The sequence below is a fragment of the Pezoporus occidentalis genome, unplaced genomic scaffold, assembly GCF_034315485.1.
Source record: "Pezoporus occidentalis ecotype Australia unplaced genomic scaffold, CSIRO_AGI_Poc_V1 ctg11, whole genome shotgun sequence".
In the NCBI taxonomy this organism is placed as follows: Eukaryota; Metazoa; Chordata; class Aves; order Psittaciformes; family Psittacidae; genus Pezoporus; species Pezoporus occidentalis.
This window is the reverse complement of record NW_026912886.1, coordinates 10,126,624-10,153,633: the sequence shown is the minus strand read 5'-3', so window position 1 is coordinate 10,153,633 and position 27,010 is coordinate 10,126,624. Positions and strand designations below refer to the sequence as shown.

Sequence of the window (27,010 nt, the reverse complement as noted above, 5' to 3'; positions counted from 1 at the left end):
AAACAATTCAGGTTAAATATTGGGAAAATATTTCTCCCTTAGACTAGAAACAGGTTTAAGTGTGTGGCTCTTCTCTAAGGAGGTGTTCAGATCCCTGCTATCTTGAGAGAGCAGACTGGGGAAACGTCTGGAGACTGGTTCATATCGTCTCACAGGATGGTAGAGAAAGGATCTCTTGGAGTCCTTTCCAACCCTTCAGTTCTGAGGTGCTGTGAGAAGTATGAGCCCAGAGAAGTGCTTTGTGCCTCTTTGTTAGCAGTGCATGGCAGTTACCCTCCCATACTTCCCCAAGGATGTGTGCTGACAGAGTAATTATTATTGCTGTCCTCCCATCGGGAGAATACCCAAGTCCATGTAGGATCTGGGAGGATTAACTCATCCCCCAACAGTGTTGCTCATGGCAACAAGACAATCACATTTCCTCAGTCCATTGGACAGGCTGTGCTTTCTTTTGAGACAAGTAATTTTCTTCCCTTTAATCATCCACAGAGTTCATGCTGACTAATTCCAGCTTTCCCATGACAGTAGAGGGTTTGAGAAAGGAACATGAACAGAGACAAGGCAGCTTTTGGGTTGCAGAGGGCACTTAAGGGGAAGTTGGTGTGAATGTATAGAGTTTTATAGCATCATTATATATATAACTTTCCCTATTTGTTTCTGATCCTATATCAGTACTTGGAGGATATCACCTTCCTGTCATGTGCCAAAGGAAGGGGATATCCTCCAAGTATTGATAAAAGATATCAGTACTTGGATATAGACAGGAATTGATGCAAGCATAATCTCTGATGGATTTGTTCTAGTGCCAAGTGTAGCCTCCATAACTGCCTGCACCCTTAGGCCAGGAAGCTGGATGCCATAACAGGGCCAAGCGTTCAGTGCGGGTCCTTAACTAAGTCCTTAACTAAGCAAGTTAAAGGATGAGTAGCACTGCAGGTGAAATGCAAGTGGTGTTGCATGTGGAGGCAACACAATAGCAAGTGGTCAGGTAAACTTGTTTCAGGGCTGAGAGGTACATAAGCAACTCAAGAGGGCTTTTTAATCACTAATGGATGATATGGCTCACGTAGATGTACAGTCCCTTTATTACACTGCCAGTTTTTGCTCTGTGAAATGGAGTGTGAAGATTATCTTCTGTTTCCAAACAACCTGGGAGGCTCAGTTACCAAGTAACTGGTTATTTTTATTTCTTGTTTTCTGTGACAGATAAAGCAATATTACTTGCCCCAGCCAGACCTCCTGCCTCCATTGAAACTTGAAGGATGTATTATGGCTCAAGGAGATCAAATCTTTCTGCAAGAACCACTGGTAAGAGCTACAGGCCACAGCTGCAAGCTCATCTGTTCCGTAGCATTTTAGTCGTGCTGCTACATGAGCTGAATACCTTGTGTTTCTTCAGCTTTTTCTAGCCTGGAGCAATTCTTTTAATGACAGTAGAGCTGGGCATCTCACCCCTGCCTCGGGCTATCTATTAGCGCTCCACTTGCATAGTGGTTTAGGTGACCTGTGTGAAAAATGCTCTAGGAATAGTGTAGCTGTTTTACACTCTCTTGAACTCACCCTAGGCTTTTTGTCTCTCCTTTAACTTAATTCCACATAAAATAGTCCTGCAGTGTGTATTTGTAATAGGGGAAGAATCTGCCCTTTGGTTTTGCTCCTTTGAAACTGCTGGAGATGAGACCTCAACAATTCCTTGGATTTCCAAAGGAACCAATTCAAACTAGTCACTGTGTTTTCCCCTAAGGAAGCTTCTGTGCTGTGCTGCAGTAGCACACCCAGGAAGAGAGCACACACCTCAGCTAGAGTGAGAGCCCTTTTGGAGTTCCCTTTCCATCAGATGGGGTGGATGGTTTGAGGGAGCAGTGGGATTTAAGTCTTAGCATCCTGTATAGCCAAGCTCAGGCAGACATTGAAGCTAGGGCAGGGTAGTTGTGTGTAGGATTAAGCATCCCCATGTTTCCAGAATAAGGCATGTTCTTGGGACTTACATGAACCCCTGAAGGCATCTTTTTGCCTCCAACTATGATAGTCTGGCCTGTTTCCCTTCATGCCAGTGACCTCCAGCTAGAAGGCTGAGTGTGACTGTGTGGCTGCTTCCTTCAGGCCCATCTGCTCTGCTGTATCCAACACTGTCTTGCCTGGTATAACAGCACCGTGCATCTCTGCCAAAGAGCTGAAGATGATGAGGAGGAGGAGGATGTGGGATTTGAGCAAAACTTTGAAGAGATGTTAGAATCTGTCACACGACGAATGATCAAGAGCGAGTTGGAAGACTTTGAACTGGTAAATCAGATTCTCAGCTTGACTCAGTGGAAGAAGACACTGAGTTCTTGTCAGGTTTTGAGAAGATTTTTCACTTGTTTCCTTTACCTCTTAGGATAAATCGGCAGATTTTTCTCTGTCTTCTGGTGTCGGTGTAAAGAATAACATTTATGCCATTCAGGTGATGGGAATTTGTGAGGTCCTGATTGAGTACAATTTCAACATAGGGAATTTCAGGTAAAACATCAAATCTTGCCCTCCAGCGCTAGCTGTGCCTGCTCTTCGGAGTACAGCCTCATTGCAAGCACAGGGTAATAGTGCCAGCACAGTTTTAGAAGGGTGTTTTCTGAGTGTGAGTGGCTCAGACTCACAGAACATTGAGGAGTGGCTTGTGTTGTGGGAGATAGGATGTGACATTTTGTAGAGGAGCAGGTTGAGGAGGAATGGATGAGGCATACTCTGTTAGGGAGGTGGGGAGATGCCGTATGTTATGCTTTATCATTTAGAAAATGCCATTGTGTAATTTGGTAACTGAAGCTTCAAATGGGAAACTGTAAGACTGGATTTTATCCATTAATGCTTTCTACTACGGTTTTGCAGCAAGAGCAAGTTTGAGGATGTCCTAGGCCTGTTTACTTGTTACAACAAGCTGTCTGAAATCCTGAAGGAGAAAGCTGGAAAGAACAAACCTAATTTGGGTAACAAAACTCCACGAAGCTTCCTGTCCATGGGTTTTGTATCTACTCTGCTCACAGCTCTGTTCAGGTGAGAAGCAGCCACATCTGGGGTAGCTTTAAGGCCTATTCACACACTGCGTTTGTGTTGTCTGCATGCTGGCTGCCTTGTGCACTGCATACAGGGTATAGGCACTGTAATTTCTGTACGAAGCATGCATGGTAACAGCAGTTGTCTGGAGACCATCGTAGTCCAGACAGGAACCAGAGCTGGTCTTGACAAACCAGCTTGCTCAGGCCTTGCTTGAGACTTGCAAGACCTCAGAGAGTCTCTGCTCTTCCAGTCCTGGGCTGTTTCCCGGACATCAAACTCCAGTTTGAGCTGTATGGAACAGAGCCAGGCATCAATGGAAACCATATCTGTATATTTGGAAAGGCTGGTGGAACTCTGTCCTCCAAGTGTTCACTACAAGCTACCAAAACAAAGGGTCTTTTCCACCCTGAATCCAGCTATGATTTTGTTTGTTAATATATATTTAGGTTTTGAATCTCTGTGCTTTTTGAGTGCATGCTCAGTTCTCTGACGGTGCTCTTGATCCTTCAGGGACAATGCTCAAAGCCATGAGGAGAGCCTGGCAGTCCTGCGCTCCAGTACGGAGTTCCTGCGCTATGCTGTCAGTGTAGCTCTGCAGAAGGTGCAGCAGCTGGAGGAGACGGGACAAACGGATGGACCAGACGGACAGAATCCTGACAAGATGTTTCAGAACCTGTGCAAAGTCACGCAGTGAGTTGCTGTGGCACGTGGACACAGCAGCAATGAGCAGCATTTCTGATTCTCAAGTAGGGTTTTGAAAGAAGAATGCGGTCTGTAACTGTTTCAAACAGTTATTATTACTGGGTTGAGATCATTGCCTTTCTTTGCTCCTGAGAAATCAAGTGGAGGCAGTACAGTTGCTTTGCCAGAGTGAGTGATACAGCTCTAATAATGGTACTTGGCCTGGAAGAACCAAACACCATCAAACTCTCATTTTCAGCCTCTTTGTGACTTTTGGTTCATCGCTCACTGTCACAGAGGAGGTAGGATTGTTACAGGCTGGATTCTTGAGGCCTCTGGGATGCAATGAAGTTAAAATTCACTTCTAGCTAAAGTATAAAACAGATGTAAGAGAGACACAAGCTTTAGAAAACGTTTGTTTAGGACTTTTGCAAGATGCTTGAAGACAATCCTGCATCTAATCCTTTGGAAAGCCAAGAATGTTAACCATGTAAATGTCTTTTGGGATCTAGGTCATATCTGCATGGGGTCTTTTCAGATCCCAGTCAGCAGAGAGCACAAAATGCAAATTACCCCTGCCATGAATAATGCCCGTTTTGTGTCTTGCCCCAAATAATAGAGGCTATTTTTGTTGCGGTCATTAGGACTACATGTGAGCTACATGTTTTGTGTGATTGGACGTTGAAATAGAATAAGATCATCTGTGCAGGAGACAGAACTAATGAGAAGAAAGGAGAGGGAACAAAAAAGGGAAGAAGTGGGCTTAGGGGAGCAGACAAAAAGATGTTTGCCTACAAATAGAAAAGTCTCCTTTGGGCCAAACAGTTTTGCTTTCTTCAAAGCTTTTCTCTTTGCTTTTCCTGCCTTTACCTTTCTGGTTTTATTACTAGAGAGCCCTATAGTGATATCTGACATTTCACAAGACTCAAACTGCCAAGAGAAAAGCTTTTTGTCACTGACAGATTTGACACCAGTGGTCAGTGTGTGGGTAGTTGGAGACAGAAGGAAAAGCCAGGTGGAAGAAATAAGTGTATAAAGATGGATTTGAAATGGGATTGGAAGGTCCCTTGGGACCTGGAAAGAATTAAATTATTTAGCTGTGCAGGAAGAAAGCTGTAGCTGTTTTGCTGACATTGAAACAAAATCTTCTTAAAAATTGATTTCTTCTCCCTCCACTTTCCTATAGAAAAAAGACATCCCAATTTAGTCCGTTAAAATACAATCCAAAGAGTAGAATCTGTGATTAGCCCTGCTCTAGCTCGTGCACTGTGCAGCCAGCTTTACTGGAGCATGTGATACTAACTCATCTCCCATCCTGTAGGGTTCTGCTTTGGAGGTACACTTCAATTCCCACTGTTGTTGAAGAGTCAGGGAAGAAGAAGGGCAAAAGCATTTCACTTCTGTGCTTGGAAGGTTTGCTGCGGATCTTCAACACAGTGCAGCAGCTCTACTCTGCCAGGATCCCCCAGTTTCTACAAGCCCTGGGTAGGCACATGGTACAGCTCTGTTCTGGCTTCTGGCCTTTGTTTTCCAGCCCTTGTGTAGGTAGGTGGGGACCCTTTATCCATAACTAGAGAGAGAAGGGTCTGTTCCTTGTCTCTCAGTAACAAGGTGGGTTTAGTAGCATTGATTTTCACACCAGAGGCAAGTTCCAGATATCTCTTTACCTGCTTTTAGAGAGCTCTCAGTCGGCAGAGGATAGCTAGGTTCTGATATAGCACTGGTCTATTTGAAGTTTGTCTTTAACACATTTCTGTGCTCAGCACGGTTCTGCAGTCTGTATTCCTCCCCTAGCTGTGAGCACTTGCAGTCTTTGCCACTTTTGGAAATAAATCCTGTATTCTGCGTTTGGCATTTAGCTTTTTTCTGCACCTCTCTGTCTCTGCCAGATATTACTGATGGTGACGCAGAAGAAACGGATATTAATGTCACAGAGAAAGCTGCCTTCCAGATCCGACAGTTTCAGGTGAGTACCACTCTGTGCTGTGAGTGTTCCAAAGCACTGGTGATTCTGGCAGAAAACGCTGCTTGCTCTCTGCTGCTTGACCACAGGCTTGAGTGTGTGATAGGAAATGTGACACTGATTCACTCTCAGTTCAGAAGTTTCCCATCCCTAAGGAAGGCTTCTTCAGGGTGCTGTGAAGAGCTGGATTGAAGTGTACGTGTATTTAAAGGGTCCTTCAGTGCAGGATAAACACCCGAGTATCGTACAGGTCACACCGAGTCATATGCAGGCCTCTGTGTAAGAACTCGTAAAACCCAGTACTTGCTCTTCAGAAGAGTCCTGTTTTTACATTCATTCTTTGTCATTCTCCTTGTTGCTGATTCTTTTATCTGCTGCAGCTTCTGGTTATTTGCTTCTTAAAATGGCCCTGCAACAAGTATGCAGGCTCAGGGCCTCTGCCTTTCCTTCCCATGATCAGAGGTCCCTTGTGAACCAGTTCAGCAGTTCTGAAGATGACTTCAACTCCAAGGAAACACAGTCACTCATCACAGTTCTCTCCACTTTGTCCAAACTCCTGGATCCAACCTCTCAGCAGGTACTTGACAGCCTTCCTGGGGTGGCAGGGATGGATGTCGTGGCCATGGGTGTGAGAAGAACATGATCAGATTGGTCTGACATCTGAGGGCTCTGACATGTGTGCGTGTTCTGCCTTCTCCTGCAGATTACACCATGGCAAAGGGGCAGTTTTGTTACATTGTCAAGCATTTAAGACATTAGGAAGAAATTCTTTACTATGAGGGTGCTGAGGCCCTGGCACAGGGTGCCCAGAGAAGCTGTGGCTGCCCCATCCCTGGCAGTGTTCAAGGCCAGGTTGGACACAGGGGCTTGGAGAAACCTGCTCTAGTGGAAGGTGTCCCTGCCCCTGGCAGGGGGTTGGAACTGGATGGGCTTTAAGATCCCCTCAACCCAAAACCAGTCTGGGATCCTATGATTCTCCTGTCACACACCTGCACAGTTAAGAACACTTTGTTTTCCCATCTGACTCCTGCACATTCTGATTCTGGGTTTGGACTCCTGGAGTCTGAATGACTTGTTTGCTTGAGTAGGGACTGCTAACAGAGCCTGGCTTTGGCACAGCTTCCGCATGGGAATAGAGGCAAACAAGGCCAGCAGACTTGTGACGAGTCCAAATTGGCCGGGTGCCTCATGCCTTCCATGCAAAGAGGCATTTTCTAAATGTGCCCCAATTTTACAAGATAGGAACTGCACTAAAAGTGTGCCAGAAGTCTGGAGTCATCATTTACCTTAAATTAAATGGAGCTGTTACTCTGTCCAAGGGAACGTATAGCCATTCCCCTCTCCTGGATCTCAGCTTTTCACTTGTTAGCAGGTTACATGTCCCTTGTGGAACTTCACAGGGCATGGCTGGGTGCCTTTCTGCTAGGAGGAGTCTCTTCTCATCTTGTTTGCTGCGACTCATTGTTTTGCTTTATTAGTAGTAGTAGTAATAGTAGTGTTAGTTTTGTGTTTTGAATTCTGTTTCAAAGCCATGATCTGTTTTCTCCCCTTCTGCAGTTCCTTCAGTTCCTGACTTGGACAGTCAAAGTTTGCAAAGAAAATGCTCTTGGTAAGTAAGCTTGGGGGAGCATGTTTAAATGTGATGTGTCAGATATTAGACCCTTAGATGCTCTGCTGTTGTCTGTCCTGTTTTTTACCTCTTTGTTACAGATACATTCAGGTCTCATTCTGTGGCAAATTGCCATGACATTGTGGTTATTAGCACAGGTATTGAGGAAGAAACTCTATAATCTCTATAAATAGTGTTGCTGAAGAAAGATAAGCCACTTTCTTGAGTTTTCTCTCTTGTTATTTAGCACTTCTGTTGCTCAAATCAACAGATTTATACTCTGGAAAGATACTACCCATGCCAGAGTTTGTATCGTGCTTCTGGTCATCATTTTTCTATGAGCTGAGGGTTCCAGTGTGCCATACTTCCCCCTTGCAGTGTTATATGGGATGCCCAATGTTGTAAACTGTGCTTTTGTAATTATGGTGTTTTGGTGGGATTTTCACCTCCTGAGTGTTGTTTCTGGGAATGCAGACTGTTAAAATCACAGTGAATCTGTGGCGTTCCCTCACTGGATATCTGATGTTCCTAAATAGCTAGGGGACCTTTGCACCTGGTAATTGGCTGTGTTCCCTTCCCCATAGAGGATATCTCTTGCTGCAAGGGTTTGCTGTCTCTGCTCTTCAGCCTCCATGTTCAGTACAAGAGTCCTGTCGGTCTGCTGCGTGAGCTTGCACAAGACATCCACGCTTGCCTGGGAGACATAGATCAGGTATGATGCAGAAGCAGCCTGACTCCTCATCACTGTGCTGTCAGGGCAGAACTGAGTGCACCTCTGGTGCAAACTGTGTGACAGCAACTAAAGCTTTACTCAGCAGAATTTGTTTTCTCTCCTCCAACCAGGACATAGAACTGGAGAGTCGTTCCCACTTTGCCATAGTGAATGCCAAGACTGCAGCCCCTACTATCTGTGTGAGTGAAAACTGTGTATGGAACAATCCATAGTGCCCAGGGCTGCTCTGCTGCAAGTGGTTTGTAGATGCCTGTTGTGCCAAACTCCTCCAAAAACCTGTTTTGTTATTGGTGTTCCTGTGTTTAGCTGCTGGTTCTGGGTCAGGCAGATAAAGTCCTTGAAGAGGTGGATTGGCTTATCAAGAAACTCACCAGTCTGGGATCAGACACGTCAGGTAATACAAGTGTTTCTCTTAATGTCACACCTCTGTTAAAAACAGATGAAGATAGAGAGGGAAAAGATGTGGGGATTTTGAGGTAGCATCATCTGAGGGCAGGTTAAACTCTCCCTTGAGCTGGTTCCACATGAACAATGTAAGAGAGTGTTGTCACAAAGTCCCGCAAGTGATTACTTTTCCTGTTCCACACTGGCGCTTTGTGCACCAGACACAAAGGTGGTCTTCTGTGCCTCCCATCTGCGTAACTGGATTCACTAGACACACATTCACGAGGTATTCATCTCTTTCTTCTAGAAGAGTCTTCTCAAGCATCAAACCAAATCCAGGCTCTGGAGAAAGGTGTAATTCTGCAGCTGGGAACTCTGCTGACAGTTTATCACGAGCTGGTACAGACAGCACTGCCTGCAGGGAGCTGTGTGGACACGCTGCTGAGAAGCCTCAGCAAGACATATGCAATTCTCACCTCCCTCATCAAACATGTGAGTGCTGCTGTGCTGACAGTGCGCTGGCTGGGATCTAAAAACTTCTTCCCTTTCTGCTGCAGCAAGCTCAGAGTGACCCCTGGCAGTAGCTATGCTCAGGACTGAGCTCTTGATCTCATGAATCCCTATTCCATTGGCTTTCATGCCCTCAATTTCATGACCTTTCTGAGCAGCAATAATTGTGTTGGTGGAGATAAAGGAGAGCTTCTCTCCAGCTGAATTTGGCCATGCATGGCTTGGAGTGGTTCTTCCCAGTGTATCTTGTAGGTTCCTCTGCATGCAGCTGTGTGCCACACTGAGGGCACTAGTAGTGTTCTTACAGTGCTCAGCAATCCTGCTCCTGCTTCCCATTCCCATCTAAGGCTCAAAGCATTGGACATGGGGGAACTGGGCCACAAGAACAGGCCCATGGAGCTGGTTTGAGACAAGGTGGTGAATGCCGTAGGTTATAGCAGCCATTGGGGAGAATAGTTCTTGCAAATCCTGCCCTCCCCACCGTGCCATTGGGTGAGCTGCTTTGAGCCCTGTCTGCAAATACAGGCTGCAGAATGGGAACAGCATCCCTAGAAGAAACTCTCTCCTGTTTTTCTTGCAGTATATCCAAGCTTGCCGCAACACCTCAAATACGATTCCAGGAAGGCTGGAAAAGCTGGTGAGTGTGAGCCAATTGCTGGAGGAAATGGCTCATTGCCTTGAGATAGGAGTAACACCGACCTCCCTGCTTCCTTCTTTGCAGGTGAAGCTCTCAGGTTCCCATTTGACCCCACAGTGTTACTCATTCATTACTTATGTACAGGTAAGGCCTAAATTAACAAGCAAAATCACAGTCAGTCAGTCTGATGCTGAGTGGTGTATCAGCTGCACTGCATGGGCACCTTTGGGGATTATTAATCTTCTTGACATGACTTGAGTTTCTTATAGTTCAAGCTTTACTGTGTCAAATAATAGTATAAGGCATTTCAGCACCATTGGGACTGAGCGTGCTGATTTCTGCTTGAGCAGAGAAGGAAGAGTGTTTGAAGAGCTGAGGTTTAGTTTGGTGGGAGTTTTTTTGATGAGATTAATACTGCTTTTAACCACAATGGCAAATAAAGGTCAAGAACACTGCAGTCATCACAGTGTAAAGTGATGTGGGTGCCAAAGACTGCAGTGCTGAAGACTGGATTTAGCTGCTTGAAGAAGAATTGGGTATGTGAGTGAGGACCACAGGAACTGTACAACAGGCATGTTGGGGAAGCTGTATCTTCTCACACACGTTTCTGAATATATAGGTCATGAAATTAGCTTTTCTTTCCTTCTTTTTTTGAGATTCAATTTTGAGATTCCAAATTACATCTTTCTTTTATCACCCCCTTTCTTTCATCAAGCTGGTAATGCTGTTAGCTAGTCAGAGCAAAGAATTCTCTAGCCTTACTTAGCTGGCCTTTCTTCTTCCCTGCTTACCTTCTAATGCTACATCTTTTGGCATCCTCCCTCAGAACATCCACAGTGAGAGTTTAAGCTTTGCAGAAGAGAAGAAAAAGAAGAAGAGAGAGGATGAATCTGCTGCAGTCTCCACAGTCATGGTAAGATAGACTTACTCTCCATTAGCACATGGGCTGCAGTTGAACTTGGCATCATACCTCAAGGTGTATGTTACCTGAAGTGGCTTCTTATAGATCACCAACTACAAATTGTCATTTGGGCCTTTAAGTGAAAATCAAATTGAATCTGCCTTAACTTCAGAGAGAAGTCTAAGAGAACCCAAGCAACCATTATAAAAACCAACCACACAATAACAACACCACAGCCACCTTCACTAAATACAGCCTAAAAGCTCACACACATGAAACAAAGGTCAACCCTGTCATGTTCATTGTTCTAAATCTGATCTATCCCACTCTGTTCTGCATTTCAGGCCAAGGTGCTTCGGGAGACCAAGCCCATCCCAAACCTGATTTTTGCAATAGAGCAATACGAGAAGTTCCTTATCCATCTCTCCAAGAAATCAAAGGTAAGGTAAAGCAGAGTTCTTCTGTGACCAGAACTAAGTGGGATCAGTGGCAGGATAGAGGTTATGGCTGGGCTGCCTTTTAAAGTCTCTATTAATGCTCAAGGATCTCACACTTCTTGCAGCCCTTGTCCAAACTCCTGGCCCACTGAATTGCTACCACACTGGTACCAGCAGGTGTCAATGGCAATAGTGCCTGTGACCTGACCTCAGATGGTTTCTGGTTGAGCAAAAACTTCCACAGCTTTTCCTCACCCCCTTTTCCCCAGCCTGTCTATAAGCAGGAGAGAAATGTACCACAATGAGGTACTACATAAGAGTAACTGGTAATCACTTGGCTTTTAGGAAAACAAATGGGCCACTGGATCACATGGGGGCAGGTGGGTTTTCACCTGCCTTTTGCTTCAATCCTGTGTTATTGCTGTGATGGACTCAGTCCCAGTGCTGTGCAAAGGACTAGGCAGGGTGGAAAACTAAACAAAGATGCTGCTGGCATAATGTCCTCTCCCCCTGCTTTCACCTTGGTTTCTGCAGGTGAACTTGATGCAATATATGAAGCTAAGCACCTCCAGGGACTTCCGCATCAATGCATCCATGCTAAACAGCACGCTGCAGGAGCACAGCACAGAGGATGCTGAAAATGAGCCCGACAATGACCAGGTCAGAACTCATTTAGCTGCTTTTACCAACAGCTTTACCCCTCTTTTGAGGCCAACTGTTTGCAGGTACATGTGAAATCAGGAAATCTGTATCAGCTTAGTATCAGCAAGAGCTAACCCAGGAAAAACAAAGGAGTGAACAGTCTGGCTATGATCCCCAACACTCCAGCCCTCTGCCTTGAGTGACCTTTATCTCCATGCACCAGTTGTCTGTATCTCTGGGCTTAGGAAGTGAGACTCTGCTCCGCAAGCAGAGAGGTGTCAGTGTTACCTCTGAGGACCTCCTGCCTGCTCAGAATCAAATGTTTGTGCATGATGCAAAGTGGTTTTGCATCCAGGTTGATTTCTGTAGATAAGCAGCTGGCAGGACAAACACTGCAAAGCATCATAATCCTCAGACCCATCTCTACTAGATAGAGTTGGTGAAGGTAACACAACCTGTGCTGGATAAAAGGAAATAAGCAATTTACTTAACTGATTGTCCAGGTTTTTATTGGTGGCTTTGTCCATACTTTCGTGAGTGTTTCAACAAACCAAAACCCAGCACAAGAAGTCCCTGTCCTGTGCCATTGATAACTGGTCTAAGTTCCAGCATGAACTGAATGAAGTCCACAGGGAAAGTCTCAGTGGGTGAGAGGAGTCCCATATTCAAGCCATATTGTTTGTTAGGAGGAAGAAGAGCTAAATCCCACTCTGCACATCCAGTTTCTTGCCTTAGGTAAACTTTCCCTAATCTATCACACACAAACAATCACAGTCTGTACTTCTTTCTCCCTCCCCTCTCCAGAGCAACACAGCAGAGCAGACAGATGAGAACCAGGAACCCAAAAAGAAGAGACAGCGAAGAAAATGAAGCTTGGGGTTGCTGCTGCTGCCTCTTTCCACAGCGCCTGGGCTGGTCTTGGAGAACCGCTTGTACGGAGAGGATGGGTTATTGTTCCTCTTGCCAAATACCTACCACTTCTTCCTTCATGGCTGTGCAAGCACAACTGGCCCCTGTCTCAGGTTTTATAGCTGGCTGCTGCTCTTAGAAACGCCTCTGCTTCTTCCAGTGTGCTGCTATCAACATCATCCTCCTCAGGAGCATCCCTTCTTACAGCCAAAAAGAAACAGGGTGACCAGGATCAGTCCCTGCCAAAGATCTCCTCCTAAAGGCCAGCCAGGCTCTGGCACGCAGGCTGGACACTTGCATTGTGGCTCTCTGGCGTCATCACTTCTCCAGCGAACCTTTGGTTATTTCAATTAGCTGATAGATATCCAGAGCTTCTCCTGGAAGACAATGGGACAATCAGTTCCCTGCATGCTGCAGTACACTCATAGCCTGTGTAACATGACAGCAACCGTCACGATGTGCTTTAGTTCAGTGCGCGTAGCACAAAAAGCTCTCAATTTATTCCAACTTGTTTTGGGTGGTGGTGTGAAAGCAGGAACCAGCACCAGTAGGAAGCTGGAACCACGAACAGTCCTGCCTTGGAGTGGAAATTGCTGCTGTCACCTCTCCAGGAAGCAGAGAGGAAACAGCATCCTCAGGCAAAGCGGGTTTTGCTGTTAGGTTGTGGTTGCCCCTTATGTGATGCACTTGTTTAATTTGCCTTGTTCTCGGTGAGAACAGAAGTGCCCTTTTTTTGCCCACAGAAGTGCCCTTTTTGCCCACATAACATGAATCCTGTTACCAAAAGCACCCTTTGCCTGTAAGGCTCCTAATAAAGCTTACCTAATGTGGAGTGTCTGATGTGTCCAATGACAGAATGACTGCTTATGCCAAGTGCTCCGAGCTGAGGGATGTGCAGAGGGCATTACAGAGCAGTTGGCTCACACGAACACCGCTCACCTTGCGGGATGCCATACTTCTTCTCCATCCCGGTTGGATTTGATGGCGTCATGCAGTTCATGGTCACCTCCTTCCTTAAGCACTGGTCAATATCCACTGTGCTGAAGAAAGCCACTGACTGTGGCAGGTCCTGGAGGCCCAGTTTGTAGGCAAACATGCACCTGCAAAAAGAAGAGACCCAAGGCATCACCCTGAGCCTTGTCACACCTGGGTCTGAGCAGCCACAGCTTCACTGGGCAGGTTACTGTGCACCCACGTCACTCAGGAACTGCAGAACAAGGTGCTTTTAAGTACTGGGTAGCAGGAGGGTCAAGTAGTGCTAAAGTGGATGTGGGAGGAAGAGTCACTGCACTTTGAGCCTCCTCATAGAGCAGGAAGAGCCCAGCCCTTCGCTGCTGGCTAATCCTCCAGGCAGGGCACAGGCTGGGTTTTCCCAGCAGGAAGCCCTGTGTTCGCAGGAGCCAGCACAAAGGCAGGAACCTGGGGGTGTCTGCCCCGCTGTGCCTGCTGCACTGGCACAGGAAGGCTGTTTGCTCACACAGGAGAAAACAGGCAGGCTTTGGCCAGCTCCCATATAACCAAACACCCCCCACAGCGCCGGGAAGGGGATTTGGCTGTGCCAGAGGCAACTGAAGAGAGCCATTTGAGGTCAAGAGCTTATCTTTGCATGGGGCAGGGAAGCAGCAGGAACACTCCATGCTGTAGAAGAGGCATCATTACTGGTGCTCACAGCAGAGAGAAGCCATTGCTTGAAGGCCAGGGCGAGACAAGGGATGGGAGTTCAGTCAAGGCCAAGGGCTGCTGCCATGCAATGGGCACAGATCTGATGGGAGCAGGAGGTGATGTGCTCGCATCCCAGCAGAGCAGAATGATAGACCCCATCCCTGCAGGAGCCAAAAGCCAACGCTATCCCCCTCCTGCCAGCACATTATCCCTGGAAAAGGAAGCCAAGCTCCATCGATAGCCACCGACATCACACATGAAGGAATTACAACCTGCAGCGCTGCCAACGTCCCTGAAGCAGAAGCAAGCTCCTCTGCACCAGCCTGCTGCAGGCACAGCCTCTGCTGCCACCCCAGTCCCTGTCCCACCCCGGTTCTCATCCCCAGGGTCACATCTCACCTCGTGAGGAGGTTGGTGATCTGCAGGGCCAGGGCTGCCCGGTACCGATCCTGCTGCTGCACCAGGTAGCGCACCTCGTCGTGGATGCTGATGCAGAAGCGCCCGTTGATGTCGAACTCCTCAAAGAGCCACTTCATGGCGACCAGCATGAGGTGCAGGTAGTCAACAGCAGAGCTCTGCACCACCCAGTTCACTCTGCTGGTCAGAAACTGGTGAAAGGAAACACAAATGCTAAGACAGCACTGGGGTCCAGATAAAGCAGATCTGTGAGAAATCTGTTAATCTCAGGGTTATTGGCTGGCATGCAGACAAAAGGGGCAATGGGTTTTCTGCATGGCTCTGAGAGCCTTCTGGGTCTGCAGCATCCAAGAAGGCCTGAACATACAGTCACTCAGCAGCACAGAGCCACATCCTTACCTCCCCCTTGGCCACTGCGGGCTCCAGGGCCCTGCTGATGTGACAGCCCAGCACCGGGGTCTGTGGGGAAGGGGATAAGGCGATGCTCTCCAGCTTGTTGAACATCTCCGACTCCGTGCCTCCAGCCCACACTCGCTGTTCCACCACGTTCCACTTCTTCCTCCGGGACCTGGCAGGGCAGATGGGAGCGGTGCGGGGAGCATGGCAGGAGGCTGCAAGCCCCGTCTGAGAAACTCAAACACTGCCCCCAGTTTGGAGCAGCCGGATGAGCCCTGCAGCCTCCTGCTGCTCACTGGAGAGACTGAAAGCCCCAGATCAAACCTGCTCTGCCCTGGGGGACCAGGAAGAGAGGATTAGGACCATCCAGCCCCATTTCCCTCCTCTGCCCATGGGGCTGCAGCTCCCTCCGCCTCACACCAGAGCCATGCACGACCCAAGCATCTCACCCCTTTGTGGCTTCTTTTTGGATGCGCTGGACATCCTGTGCCGACACCGAACCATCCTCTGCCCTGTCCACAGCCAGCTCCAGCTTATCCACCAGCCACTCCCCATCCTCAGAGAGGTGAAACCTAGAAGGGACGAGCGCCTTATGGTATCCTATGGGACCACCACCACCATCCCCATCCCTGCTCACCCCCAGGGGCAGCACCCACCTCCGGACACCCTTGGTGACCGCATACATCTGCTGAGCCTTCTCCCGTGCCTGCTGCTGCGTGAGCCGATGGTTGAACTGCATCAGCAGCCGCTCGGCAAAGGGCTGCCCAGCCCCGTAGATGCGCCCGTAGTTGAAGACCTTGGCGTGCTCCCGGCTGATGCCCACCGTGGCGGCAGTTTTGCTGTGCAGGTCCGTGCCGTTGCTCTTCTTGCCCTGCAGAGTCATCCACCCAAAGGCCGTGCAGCCTGTGGGGAGCAGAGCAGGGGTTGGGCACCGAATGGGGCCAGGCTTGGGGGTCACCCCACAGCCACCACCAGCCCGGTCTCACCGTGCATGCCCGCGAAGTGCGCCTCGCCCAGCACAGCAGCAATCCACAGCTCTTGCGAATCCACGTCTGCGCCCACCAGGGAGTAGCCGGGAGGCACCTGGACCATGGCTTTGAGCTCGCTGCCCACCCGGTCGGCCTGTGGGACACGGCACCCTGCTCAGCACAACCCCTGCATGGCCCTGTCCTCAGCAGCACAGGAGCAGAGCTCCTTCTGCCTGATCAGCATTCCCCATGTGCCTGAATTGTGCTCCCAAAGTCAAAGCCGGGTTTAACACAGGTATGAGGGGCATCACCCATTTAGTTACTGCCCCGGGCTTGTGGAAGAAGAGGAGGCTGGGGAAAGACAGAAACCAGTGCTTTGGTGTTTTCCTTTTACCAAGCAGTGAAGCTCTGAAGCCTCTGCTGACTCCTTCCCCTCTCGCAAAGCCAAAGGACATCAGCAAGAGAAGGGCCCCAGCACCTCAAACCCCAGCATCCAGCCCCAGCTCATTTCCCACCTTCCAACACACAGATCCCCACATCAGCCCACAAGGACCCGAGCTGTACCCGAGCGTTGCTGGCCGTCAGCCACGTGGGCTCCACTGCCCGGCGGGTGATAGTCCCTGCGGTCACCACCTGCGGCAGGATGGCTCCGTAATCATCCTCTTCGTTATAGTCAGGATGCCTGGCACAGAGGTGAGGGTGAGCATCACTCTGCGACAGCCCTCCCAGGGCAGGGCAGAGGGGACCATGGTCCCAGCCAGGGCTGTTCCTCCCCATACCTGGTCACCACGCGAGGCAGATCCCCCTTCTTCAGCCACACCACCATCTGCGAACTTGGGCGGACACGCGGCAGGTGAGATGCTGAGCCCCACGCCACCCGCCCTGGCCACAACGCAGCCTCCATCCACAGGGATGCTGTGATCCGGATGGAGGCAGCTCTCACCTGATCCGCTTGTGAGCGTTCCTCCAGAACGAGATCATTTTGTTGATCTCCAGGGCCCTGGTCCCATGCATGCGGCCCACAGCAGCCCGCAGGGTGCCGTCCTCCATCTGCAGCAGGAAGTCCTTGGCAAAAGGGCTGCCCACGTTGTTCTCATTTCCGTCCTTTAGCAGCAAAAGAGGAGCAAGGGCTCAGGATGCCACCAGTCCTTACCAACAAAGGTCTGTGCATCCTCCCGCCCCAGCTACAGAGATGCATTTCCACCACCCAAGTCCCATGGGACAAGACCACAGGGGTGCCAGGAGAGCTGCAGTGACAGGCAAGGGGACACGGCTGTGCAGCAGGACCAGGGGAGGTGGGGTGCCAGGGGGAGTGCTGGGAATAGCCACAGGAGCACCCAACTTGCCTTGTGAGGCAGCTTGAAGAACCAGCACCCGGGGATGTTGACATCGTTGTAAGGACCATTGCCGTGGTGGTAGGAGGGCTGGCTCCTTGGCTGGGCTGGCTCACACAGCTCAGGCACCTCCTCCTGCAACCAGCGGTGCGAGGTGATGCTGGGAACACTCCCAGGCATGGCAGGAGGGGGAAACAGAGAAAAGAGGGACCAATCCATCACCGCATCCCACAGGAAACCCCCTTTACCTGCCCCAGGCTCTGGTCTGCTCTACCCATTTTCTCTTCCATGTCCACCTCCAGCTGGCTCAGCTCCTCTGCCTGCAGCAGACAGACCATGGGGAAGCCAAGTCAAACACCAGATCTCTGGTGATTTAACATTAAAGGAAATCTACTTCCAGCCCCTGGAGCCATACATGGGGCTGGTTTTCACACGCACACACAGGAAAAAGGGCAGCCTCGTATCTCCCTCCCATTCCCTCCATCCCTTCCTTCACCTTCTGCCATATTGTGCTGTCATCCATCATCAGCAGCTCATCCTCCATACCAGCCTGTAGGCCCTGGGGCTGCTCCTTGCCCTTCTCCAGGCAGTGCTGCCTGTACAGGCTCTCAATCACTCTGGCACGGGAGAGGGCAGAGTTTGCACACACAGGTCCCAAAGCTCCAGGGCAGCACCCAGGGCACTCCCAAACCCCTCTATGGGGCAGCCCCACCTTGGCACTCCACTACATCCCCCTTACCTGTGTGGGCAGGAAGGACCCTCCGCTTCCAAGGGGGCTGCTGGCAGGTTGTCCCGCCTCCCTGGCACCAGGTAGCCCCATCCGTGCTTGTCCGAGTAATGGAGGGGGAACCCATCCCAGACCAGGCGCATCAGCTTCGGGGTCACCCTCATCTGCAGGCTGATGAGGCTGGGTCCCGGCACCCACCCCGGCTCCCCCAGGCGCAGGCACAGCTTGCGGTACCAGCTGGGGAGCAGCAGGGATGGGTCAGAGCGTGCAGGGCAAGCCCTTGGGGATACCCATGGCCCCCAACTCACCCCGGGTGTCCCGGCAGGTGCTGCAGCCTCTTGGGTTGCAGTGTGACCGTCTCCTTCAGGCGCTGCAGGCAGACCTGGCTCGCAGCCTTCAGCTCCTCATCCTCACCAGGGGGACCAGGGTCTGGTGGAGCAAGGAGGAAGAGCTGGCAAAGAGTCCACTGTGCCACCCTGCTATGTGGCCCAGCATGGGGACACAGGCCCATGATCCTTCACATTACCAGCACCAGCAAACCATGTCCTTTCATCTGGGCACCAACAGGAAGGTGGCCCTTGAGCATCCCTTATCCCCTGTGCTCACCCTCCTGCCAGTCTTGCATGGACCCCTCTGCACCCATTGCTGCCAGGGAGGTTTTGCTGTTGCCATCCTGATCCTGATCCTTCTTCTTCTTTTTCTTCACAGGATTCTTCTTCTGCTTAAACTCCTGCGTGTCCCACTCGAGATCCCAGAGCCAGGGGTCATCCTTGTACCTGCCAACACACCACTGTCACCACGCAGCTCTGCTCCCATCCCCAGCGCCCACACATAGCCCCCATGGTCTCCATCCTGTGAGCAGCAGGACCTGTACCCCCAGCCCATGGGTACCTGTCCTCATGCAGCAGCTGGCAGGCATCATTGGCCAGGTTCATCAAAGACTTCTTCATCTCCTTCTGCAGCTCCTCATAGATGCCCTGAGCATCATCCAGGTACCTCTTCCAGTTCCCATTGACCGGCAGGTAGGACACCCCCATCTCCAGCATCCCTGCAAATGTCACAGGGTGGGGGCACCTACAGCCCAAAGTAGCAAGGAATTAGATGTCTGCTGGAGGGGATTTGCCGTATGACAGACATGAATGTGTCCTCACCCCAAACAACCCTCGATGCTCTTCTCTTAAACCCATAAGGATTCCTGTATCTCCTGCCTGCCCTGGATATCAACTGCTGCCCTAACACCCACCCTTGTGCAATAACCCCAAAGCTGCATCACTCCAAGGTGCCTCATTAAATCTGCTCACCTCCTCCAGCCACTCTGTGCTGCTTTTTACTCCTCCTCACCTACAACACAGGGATCTGAAGTCCTTCCGGAGAAGGGGTTCAGGGCACCCCAGTCTCCTGCCACCATTCCAAGGATCAGAGGAGCTGTATCCCAACCCCAGAGGGATCCCCCTACAGCCCCTTGGCCACCACCAGCCAGAGCTGGGCGGCTCTCACCTCTCCATGAAGAGCGGCAGCTGCTCCTGGAACACCTCATGGGTGGCCTGGACATCACGGGCACAGTAGGACATCAGGTCCTGCAGGAATAAGCAGGTGAGGGCAGGGAAAGCAGCCACCCCTGTGCCAGCGCAGGACAAAGCGCTGTGGGATGGTCCCAGCTCCATGCACACAAAGGGCAACAAAATGGGAATGACCCTATCAGCTCCTCCCACCCTGCTCCCATCTCTGGCTCCTGCTGCCCATAGGGATGTTGGGATGGAGCACCTCCCATATGAAGACAGGCTGAGAAGTTGGGGCTGTTCAGCGTGGAGAAGAGAAGGCTGCGTGGAGACCTCATAGCAGCTTCCAGTGTCTGAAGGGGGGTAAAAGGACACTGGAGAGGGACTCTTCATCAGGGACAAGGGGGAGAATGAGCTCAAACTTAAACAGGGGAAGTTCAGATTGGACATAAGGAAGAAGTTCTTTACTGTGAGGGTGGTGAGGCACTGGAATGGGTTGCTCATTGGGTTGTGAAAGCTCCATCCCTGGTGGTGTTCAAGGCCAGGTTGGACAGAGCCTTGGGTGACATGGTTTAGTGCAAGGTGTCCCTGCCCACGGCATTAGAACTGCATGATCTTAAGGTCCTTTCCAACCCAACCCATTCCGTGACTCTAAGGTCACCCCACCTGGAAGTGATGCCTGATGTCAGCCATGGTCCCCTTCACAAAGAGCTCCCGCGCCTCCTTCTCCAGCGGCTCCCCACCGACATAGAGTGCATGCACATCTGCCAGGTTGTTGATGCTGCTGACGTGCACCCAGTCCCACGACGTGATCTGTGCACACAGTGCAGGACAAGCACCACATGAGATCAGGCAAAGGATGCTGCTGCTGCTGCTGCCCCATTTTAAACCAAGACCTCCTCATCCGGAATGCCCTGGGAGAGCTTTACCCATCCGAGCTGCTCCAACAGCTCCCTCTTTGCCAGTACAGAAGCGACTGGTCCCATTACGGGATCAAGCAGCCCCCTGCCACTCACCGCCATTGGCTCAGCTCCCTTACTCACAGCCGGCCCTTCCATTTTGCTGCGTGTTTTCTTGATGTGCTGCTTGACCTGCTGCAGCCCCTTCCTCTTGCCATGCTTGGCGGCCATCCAGAGGCTGCGCTGGAAGCCCGTCAGCCCCGAGATGGCCATGTGCATGCTCATGGTGTCCAGGAAGCGCACCCGGGAGCCCTGGGAATGCACCGGGGAGGGAAGAAAGATGGTTTGGGAGATGCTGGAAGAGAAATGTGCTGCCAAGCGTCCTGCAGCTGCCAGCAAGCACTGCTTTCCTCCTGCAAGACCCTGCTTTCATCAAGGCAAAGCTCTTCATCAAGACACCCCTCTTTTGAGAGCCAAGAGCACCTCCAGCGCAGGCTGTCAGCTGCAGAAAGGCTCCTGCCACTTCCCCATCTGCACGCCTGCAGCCTCCAGCAAACTTATGGGGTGCAAGAATATCTCCCTATGAAGGGACCCCACCTCAGCCTGCTCTGCAGGACAAGGGAAGCACAACCCTGGGGAATCTGTGCGGAACAAAACAACCCCAAAGAGCCAACGCAAAGGGTGACAAACTGCAGCTGAACATCAGTTACCTGGATGAGGTACTGCTCCTTGATGAACGCCCGGTCAAAGGCCACGTTGTGCCCCACCACCACTCTCTCCAGCCAGTCCCGCCTGCCAGCACAGGCAGCGCCTGCTGGGCTCTCCAGGGGAATGAGGTCGGCCAGGGTGAGGTGGCTGGACCAGGAGTAGCGCTGCTCCAGCAGCCGCCGGCTGCACCACGAGTACCTGCAGGGGACACATTGCATCCCATCCCACAGCCATAGGAAATAATGCAGGAGCTTCCTGGACCGAAAGCACCCACTGAGAGCAGGATCCCACCCAGAGCAGGGAGGTAATTGACCCATGGACACACATCACACACCCCAAAGCCACACTTTGAGGCTTCACTATTATCCCCACAAGCCAGCAGTGGTTTGCAGGAATCATAGAACAGGGTTGGAAAGGACCTTAAGATCATCTGGTTCCAACCCCCTTACCATAGGCAGGGACACTTTACACTAGACTCTGCCCAAGCTGTCCTTGAACACCGCCAGGGATGGAGCATTCACCACGTCCTTAGGCAACCCATTCCAGTGCCTCACCACCCTCACAGTAAAGAACTTCCTCCTTACATCCAACCTAAACTTCCCGTTTCAGTTTGAACCCGTTACCCCTTGTCCTATCCCTCCAGCATCCTTGCAGGCTCCTTCAGATACTGGAAGGCTCCTCTACGGTCTCCCCAAAGCCATGTGTGTCCCCCCAGCATCACCACTGGCCACACATCTCACCATGCATGCGGTGAGACCGCCACGGCCAGCGTCGGGCAGTGTCCATCCGCCACGCACACCTCCACGTCCAACACCACCGCCCGCTCCTCGGGGAAGTCAACAGCTTCCACCAGCCCACCAGGGCCGTAGCGGGTCCAGCCGAGCTGCCATGCCCACTGCTCGGGCACAGGGGGCAGCTCGCACCGCAGCAGCTCGTTGGCCGCCTCCAGGTAGGGCAAGCTCTGCTTCTGCGCCAGGAGGCGGAAGTGCTCGTCGATGTTGTTCCCGTACATGCGGGGCAGCCGCAGGTCCACGTCGGGCAGCGTGGAGGTCTCCTTGCCCCACAGGTCGTGGCGCTGCAGGTGCTCCACGCTCCTCTGGATGTCCGTGGATGAGTGGTGCACGCGGGCCCCACGGAAGATCTGCTCGTGGAGGGTCCTGGACAGCATCTGGATGTTGAGGGGGTTCATGCGCCGCTGGTCCTTACCCGCCGTCTGGCTCGGGGCGTCCTCCGGCAGCGGGCGGCGGGCAGAGGAGCTGGAGGCGCATCGCCGGGGCTTGGCGGCACAGCCCCGCGCTGAGCGCCTCCACAGCAGGCGCCTCATCCTGCCCGGCCCGGGGGATGTGCCCCAGCACGGGCCGGAGCTGCAGGGAGAGCAACAGCGAAGGGTGAGCGCAGTGATGCTGCCGGGCTGCCCTGCACATATCCCCCCCCCAAGGCATTCACACCGTGCAACAAGTCGCTGCATGCACACCCCTTACATAGCTGAGCACCCCCTTACACAGCCATAGAATCACAGAATAGTTAGGGTTGGAAAGGACCTTAAAATCATCAAGTTCCAACCCCCCTGCCATGGGCAGGGACACCTCACACACGCCATACCACTCGTTACACAGCCGAGCACCCCCTTACTCAGCTGAACACCCCTTTATACAGCCGAGCACCCCCTTACTGAGCCATGTACCCCTTTACACACCTGCGCACACCCACTGCTCAGCCATGCACCTGCTTTACACAGCCATACCCCCTCCCGCACAGCCGAGCACCCCCACTCAGCCACGCACATCCCTCACACAGCCGAGCACCCCCTTTACACAGCCATAACCCCCTATACACAGCCGAGCACCCCCTTTACACAGCCATAACCCCTATACACAGCCGAGCACCCCCACTCAGCCACGCACACCCCTCACACAGCCGAGCACCCCCTTTACACAGCCGAGCACCCCCTTTACACAGCCATAACCCCTATACACAGCCGAGCACCCCCACTCAGCCACGCACACCCCTCACACAGCCGAGCACCCCCTTTACACAGCCATAACCCCTATACACAGCCGAGCACCCCCACTCAGCCACGCACACCCCTCACACAGCCGAGCACCCCCTTTACACAGCCATAACCCCTATACACAGCCGAGCACCCCCTTTACACAGCCATAACCCCTATACACAGCCGAGCACACCCCTCACACAGCCGAGCACCCCCTTTACACAGCCGTAACCCCCTATACACAGCCGAGCACCCCCTTTACACAGCCATAACCCCTATACACAGCCGAGCACCCCCTTTACACAGCCATAACCCCTATACACAGCCGAGCACCCCCTTTACACAGCCATAACCCCTATACACAGCCGAGCACCCCCCTTCGCACACCCGTACCCTCTGCACACTCCCGTACCCGCTCCCGCCTCACGCTGTCCGCAACCGGGCCAGGGGGCGGATCCAAACCGCGGCGCCCGTGTGAGCTTCCGGCCGCGCTGACGTCCCGTCCCGTCCCGTCCCGTCTTCCCCCCCCCACCGGGCCGCGCTCATGGTACAGTCCGCCGGGCGTCGACTGAGTATGGCGACGAGGAAGACTGACGCAGGGGCGGCCGCGTGGCCTAATGGATAAGGCGTCTGACTTCGGATCAGAAGATTGCAGGTTCGAGTCCTGCCGCGGTCGTAGCTGGAGCTCTGCTCGGAGGCTGCTTGTTTTGCTCCGCCCCCCCGTGCTGCGGCCTCGGGGCGGAAACCGACGGCGGAGCCGGGGCTGCTGCTCGCCGCTAGCGGGGTCACCGCGCGCAGCCGTCGTGTTTTACATCGTGTTTAAGGAGAGAGGAGAAAACGCGGAGTGCGGCTCCGTGCGTGGAGCCGGAGACCGACCTCGACTGTAACACGAGTGGGGCGGTCACAGACACAGCCGTGGGGACCGGCAGTGCGGGGTCCGGTGTCCTCCACCCTTCAACCTCCACGGCCCCACGGCTCGGTGCGAGGGGGTGCAGGGTCCCCTCGCCTGGGGTGCTGGGGACAGCAGCGGCCGTGAGGCACTGGTGGGGACAACTCGGTGCGTGGCCGGAGAGCGAAAGGTGGCTGCAGGGTGCGGGTGGCAGGCCATAGGGTGCGGGAAGGGGCTGCGGGTGCAGTGAAGGGGACCAAGAGGTGGGTGCGGGCTCCCTGCCCTCCGCACGGACTCCTGTGTCCGGGAAGGTGGCTCCCGGCAGAGCCCAACGTGCCCTTGGCATTGCAGGGTGCCGAGCCGTGCCAGGCCGAGCCGTACCGCGCCGGGCAGAACCGCCAGGTGGCGCTGCGGGCCCGCCGCTGCCGGCCGGGCCGGGCCGGGCCGGATCCCCCGGGACCGGGGCTGTCGGGGCGCTGGTACCGCTCCCGCCCCATCCCTCCCCGCTCTCTCCCGCTGGGCACCGGGCAGGGGGCACTGCGGCCTACGACCGCTGCCTCGACAACCCCGGTCCCTGCAGGGCTCCAAACCTGGGGTGCACCCCTCTAAATCCGCACAGCTCCCGTCCTTCGGCGTGCAGGGTTTGGGGGGGCAGCTATACCCCCTCCTCTCCGTACAGGCAGCAGCAGCATGGGGGGGGGGCTGAGGAACGCACACACACACCACGATGCTGGGTTTTGCGGCTTCGAATGGATTTCAGAGCCCCTGGGCCTCCCAAAATACCCACTGCCCGCCAGCCTGAGATTCAACTGTGGGGACAGCGCTTCACCCTGTTTTATGCAGCAGCAGAAGATACCCGCTGCCTGAGCTTTAGGGGATCCAGGCCTATGGGGTATCCCCGTGCTCAGTCCCCCATCCCGGTGGCTTGAGGTTTCCCAGTCTTGCAGCGGGAGCTGGGGGTGCAAAGCCAGCGGGGAGGGATGCTCCAGGGCTGGGGTGCTCGGAGTAGGAGAGAAAGAGCCATGAGCCGCACTGGGGCGAAGCAAGGAAGGGTTTGGGGACGGCCTGTCCCTGTCTGGCTCTGGGGAAGGACCTGGGTGCGGGGCACTTGTTCTTCCCTTCGATACGTTGTGTTTACGCTCATCTTCTCTCGTTTGGGGTCTTTGATCTATTTCTTTTTAGCTTGATCGCAAAACAAATAATAATAAAATATACACAAAGAAGCCTCATTAAAAAAAAAAAAAAAAAACAAAAAAACACAACCCCCTTCAAGCGGAAAAAAAAAAAAAAAAAAGAAAAAGAAAATAATAATTCTCCCTGAAATTGTTCACGTTGATGTTGATGACAACGAGCCCATTGCCTTGTCCGCAGCAGGACCAGCCGGGGCTGCGTGTTCCTCACCCGGGTGCGGGCAGGGAGGTTCGGCAAGGCAAAAAACAATAAACCACCACCATGCAAAAAACAATAAACCACCACCATACAAAAAACCCGAAATAACCCCAAAAAGCCGCAGTTTCATCAGGGCTGATTGCAATGCATGAGTCGGGATGAGGAGAGTAAGGTCTTCTATTTCTTTTTCTCCTAGGTTCTTTGTCTGTCTGTCTTTCTGTCGGGGACGCATCCCCATCCCGGTGCGCCCCGTCGGGCTCTGGTACAAGCCGTTGGAGATACAATATTCACACGCACACACACCGCCTTAGAGACCCCGTACCCCGGCGGAGGCTCGATGCTGTCGGTCGGATAATGGGGCGGTGGGACTTTGTTTAACCCCGTTGCCCCCGGGGCCAGGGGTCAAGGGCTTCCTCTTCCCCCTGGGGCACGGCGAAGAGGCCGCCGCTCGCAACGGGAGGACCGCGGCGGGGAGGGAACGGGCTGCGGCCGCTGCTCCCCTTCTCACCACCGCGGCCCTACCGGTGCGACCAGTGTGGGACCCCGGGAACCCCCATCGCTTCCCGACAGCGAGAAGCTGAGGTGGGCTCCGGGTGGTGTTTTGGGGTACCAGGGGGCGGCCAAGCATCAACCCGAGGCAGGGGGGAGATGCGGAAATCGGCCCCTGCCCTCCAGCATCCCTCAGGTCTTGCCTTCTTCCCCGGATGGAGCAAGCCGTTTTTAACGGGGAGCCGGTTTTAACGGGGTTTTACCCCTTCTCCGCAGGCAGAGGTATCTCAGCCGCCCGTCCGGGAGCCAAGAAACGGGAGAAACGGGCAATTTTTATAGGTGACGTACGGGCTTACGTGGGAATCCATGCCCAGCACCGCTCTTCCAGCTTTTTTTTTTTTCTTCTGAAATAACCCTTCCCTGCAGCTCGTAACCCCCTTTTCCCGCTTGCACCCCCTTTTCCAAGCTGGGGCTGTGGGAGACGAAGAAGGAAAAGGGAAAAGAAAAGCAGCTCCCAATATCCCGCTATTTTTCCTGCTCGAGAGACGAGCCCTGGAGCTCCCGAAGTGAGCGATGGAGAGGGCGAGGGAAGGCGGGCGGGCGCCGGCTCCGAAGTGGAGGGGTCGGAGGTGGGATGGAGATGGGGGGAGACATGGGGGGATCCTCCTTTTCGGGATTAAGGGAGAACCGGCGAGGGAGGGAGGCTGGCGGCACCGCGGGCATTCGAGGTAAGTCCCCCGCCGGTGGTACCGGAGCCCAGGCGCTGCTGGCACGGGCGGTGCCGGCGCTGCGGGATAGGGAGGATGCTTTTGGAGGAGCAAAGGAGCCCTGTCCGTGGGGGTACCAGGCCCAGAGCCGGGTCCTGCGGGCAGTGAGGGGCCGGGGCTGCTTTGGCGGCTGCGGCTCCGGCTGAGATCGGCGCCGGTTATCGCGGGCTGGGGGCTGCAGGCAGCCCTGCCCGCGCCCTCGGGGCTTGGCCGGGGTCCCCCTGGGGCGAGCGGCCCACGGAGCCCGGTCCCGGCCCCCGGGGCTCCTCCCGTGCGTGTCTCAATTCTCTCAGGCTTGACTTGGCAATAAGCTCTCTCAATAGGGTGACAATAGAGCCCCGGTGGGACCCGAACAAAGAATTTGAAAGTAGTTAAATTGCAGGACACGTCCAGGCTGGGTGCTTGAATTAAAGAAAAAAAGAGAAAAAAAAAAAAAA

General features: G+C 52.9%; 2 protein-coding genes, 1 long non-coding RNA gene and 1 other non-coding gene across 4 annotated transcripts in view; 3 read left to right on the top strand and 1 right to left on the bottom strand.

The window, feature by feature from the left end:
• The window catches only part of FANCI (FA complementation group I), a 26,172-nt gene extending 12,907 nt beyond the window's left edge, over positions 1 to 13,265 (top strand). The window contains exons 19-37 of the mRNA XM_062630494.1: positions 1,207 to 1,308; positions 2,104 to 2,283; positions 2,378 to 2,499; positions 2,863 to 3,027; positions 3,541 to 3,720; positions 5,033 to 5,196; positions 5,601 to 5,677; positions 6,135 to 6,251; positions 7,232 to 7,283; positions 7,868 to 7,995; positions 8,127 to 8,195; positions 8,323 to 8,410; positions 8,708 to 8,892; positions 9,491 to 9,547; positions 9,632 to 9,691; positions 10,374 to 10,460; positions 10,793 to 10,888; positions 11,420 to 11,545; positions 12,332 to 13,265. Coding sequence (XP_062486478.1) covers positions 1,207 to 1,308; positions 2,104 to 2,283; positions 2,378 to 2,499; positions 2,863 to 3,027; positions 3,541 to 3,720; positions 5,033 to 5,196; positions 5,601 to 5,677; positions 6,135 to 6,251; positions 7,232 to 7,283; positions 7,868 to 7,995; positions 8,127 to 8,195; positions 8,323 to 8,410; positions 8,708 to 8,892; positions 9,491 to 9,547; positions 9,632 to 9,691; positions 10,374 to 10,460; positions 10,793 to 10,888; positions 11,420 to 11,545; positions 12,332 to 12,397 — 2,121 coding nt within the window. The 3' untranslated portion in view covers positions 12,398 to 13,265. The remainder of the gene's footprint in view (positions 1 to 1,206; positions 1,309 to 2,103; positions 2,284 to 2,377; positions 2,500 to 2,862; positions 3,028 to 3,540; positions 3,721 to 5,032; positions 5,197 to 5,600; positions 5,678 to 6,134; positions 6,252 to 7,231; positions 7,284 to 7,867; positions 7,996 to 8,126; positions 8,196 to 8,322; positions 8,411 to 8,707; positions 8,893 to 9,490; positions 9,548 to 9,631; positions 9,692 to 10,373; positions 10,461 to 10,792; positions 10,889 to 11,419; positions 11,546 to 12,331) is intronic.
• POLG (DNA polymerase gamma, catalytic subunit) lies at positions 12,020 to 23,553 on the bottom strand. The gene is made up of 23 exons (XM_062630509.1): positions 23,452 to 23,553; positions 21,787 to 22,410; positions 21,049 to 21,244; positions 20,456 to 20,650; positions 20,106 to 20,252; positions 19,438 to 19,517; positions 18,832 to 19,014; positions 18,547 to 18,716; positions 18,249 to 18,369; positions 17,953 to 18,177; positions 17,710 to 17,830; positions 17,462 to 17,533; positions 17,226 to 17,348; positions 16,823 to 16,983; positions 16,659 to 16,712; positions 16,444 to 16,561; positions 15,898 to 16,033; positions 15,568 to 15,814; positions 15,361 to 15,483; positions 14,915 to 15,083; positions 14,498 to 14,706; positions 13,376 to 13,536; positions 12,020 to 12,813 (listed from the first exon to the last, which is right to left on the bottom strand). Exons 2-23 carry the CDS (start codon positions 22,368 to 22,370, stop codon positions 12,755 to 12,757), a joined length of 3,654 nt encoding a protein of 1,217 aa, XP_062486493.1. The 5' UTR covers positions 22,371 to 22,410; positions 23,452 to 23,553; the 3' UTR covers positions 12,020 to 12,754.
• Positions 23,545 to 27,010, top strand: LOC134169730 (uncharacterized). Its single transcript, XR_009967005.1, has 2 exons — positions 23,545 to 23,694; positions 26,083 to 27,010. It is a non-coding gene; the product is annotated as an uncharacterized LOC134169730 (long non-coding RNA).
• TRNAR-UCG (transfer RNA arginine (anticodon UCG)) lies at positions 23,643 to 23,715 on the top strand. Its single transcript has one exon. It is a non-coding gene; the product is annotated as a tRNA-Arg (tRNA).

Bases quoted from the DNA above. Each gene is read 5' to 3' on its own strand.
- POLG (XM_062630509.1), bottom strand. From the start codon at position 22,370: ATGAGGCGCCTGCTGTGGAGGCGCTCAGCGCGGGGCTGTGCCGCCAAG. The intron at 21,245-21,786 runs GTGAGATGTGTG...TGTCCCCTGCAG, and splicing joins GCGGTCTCACCGCATGCATG to GTACTCGTGGTGCAGCCGGC. The intron at 18,178-18,248 runs GTGAGTTGGGGG...GCTGCTCCCCAG, and splicing joins CACCTGCCGGGACACCCGGG to CTGGTACCGCAAGCTGTGCC.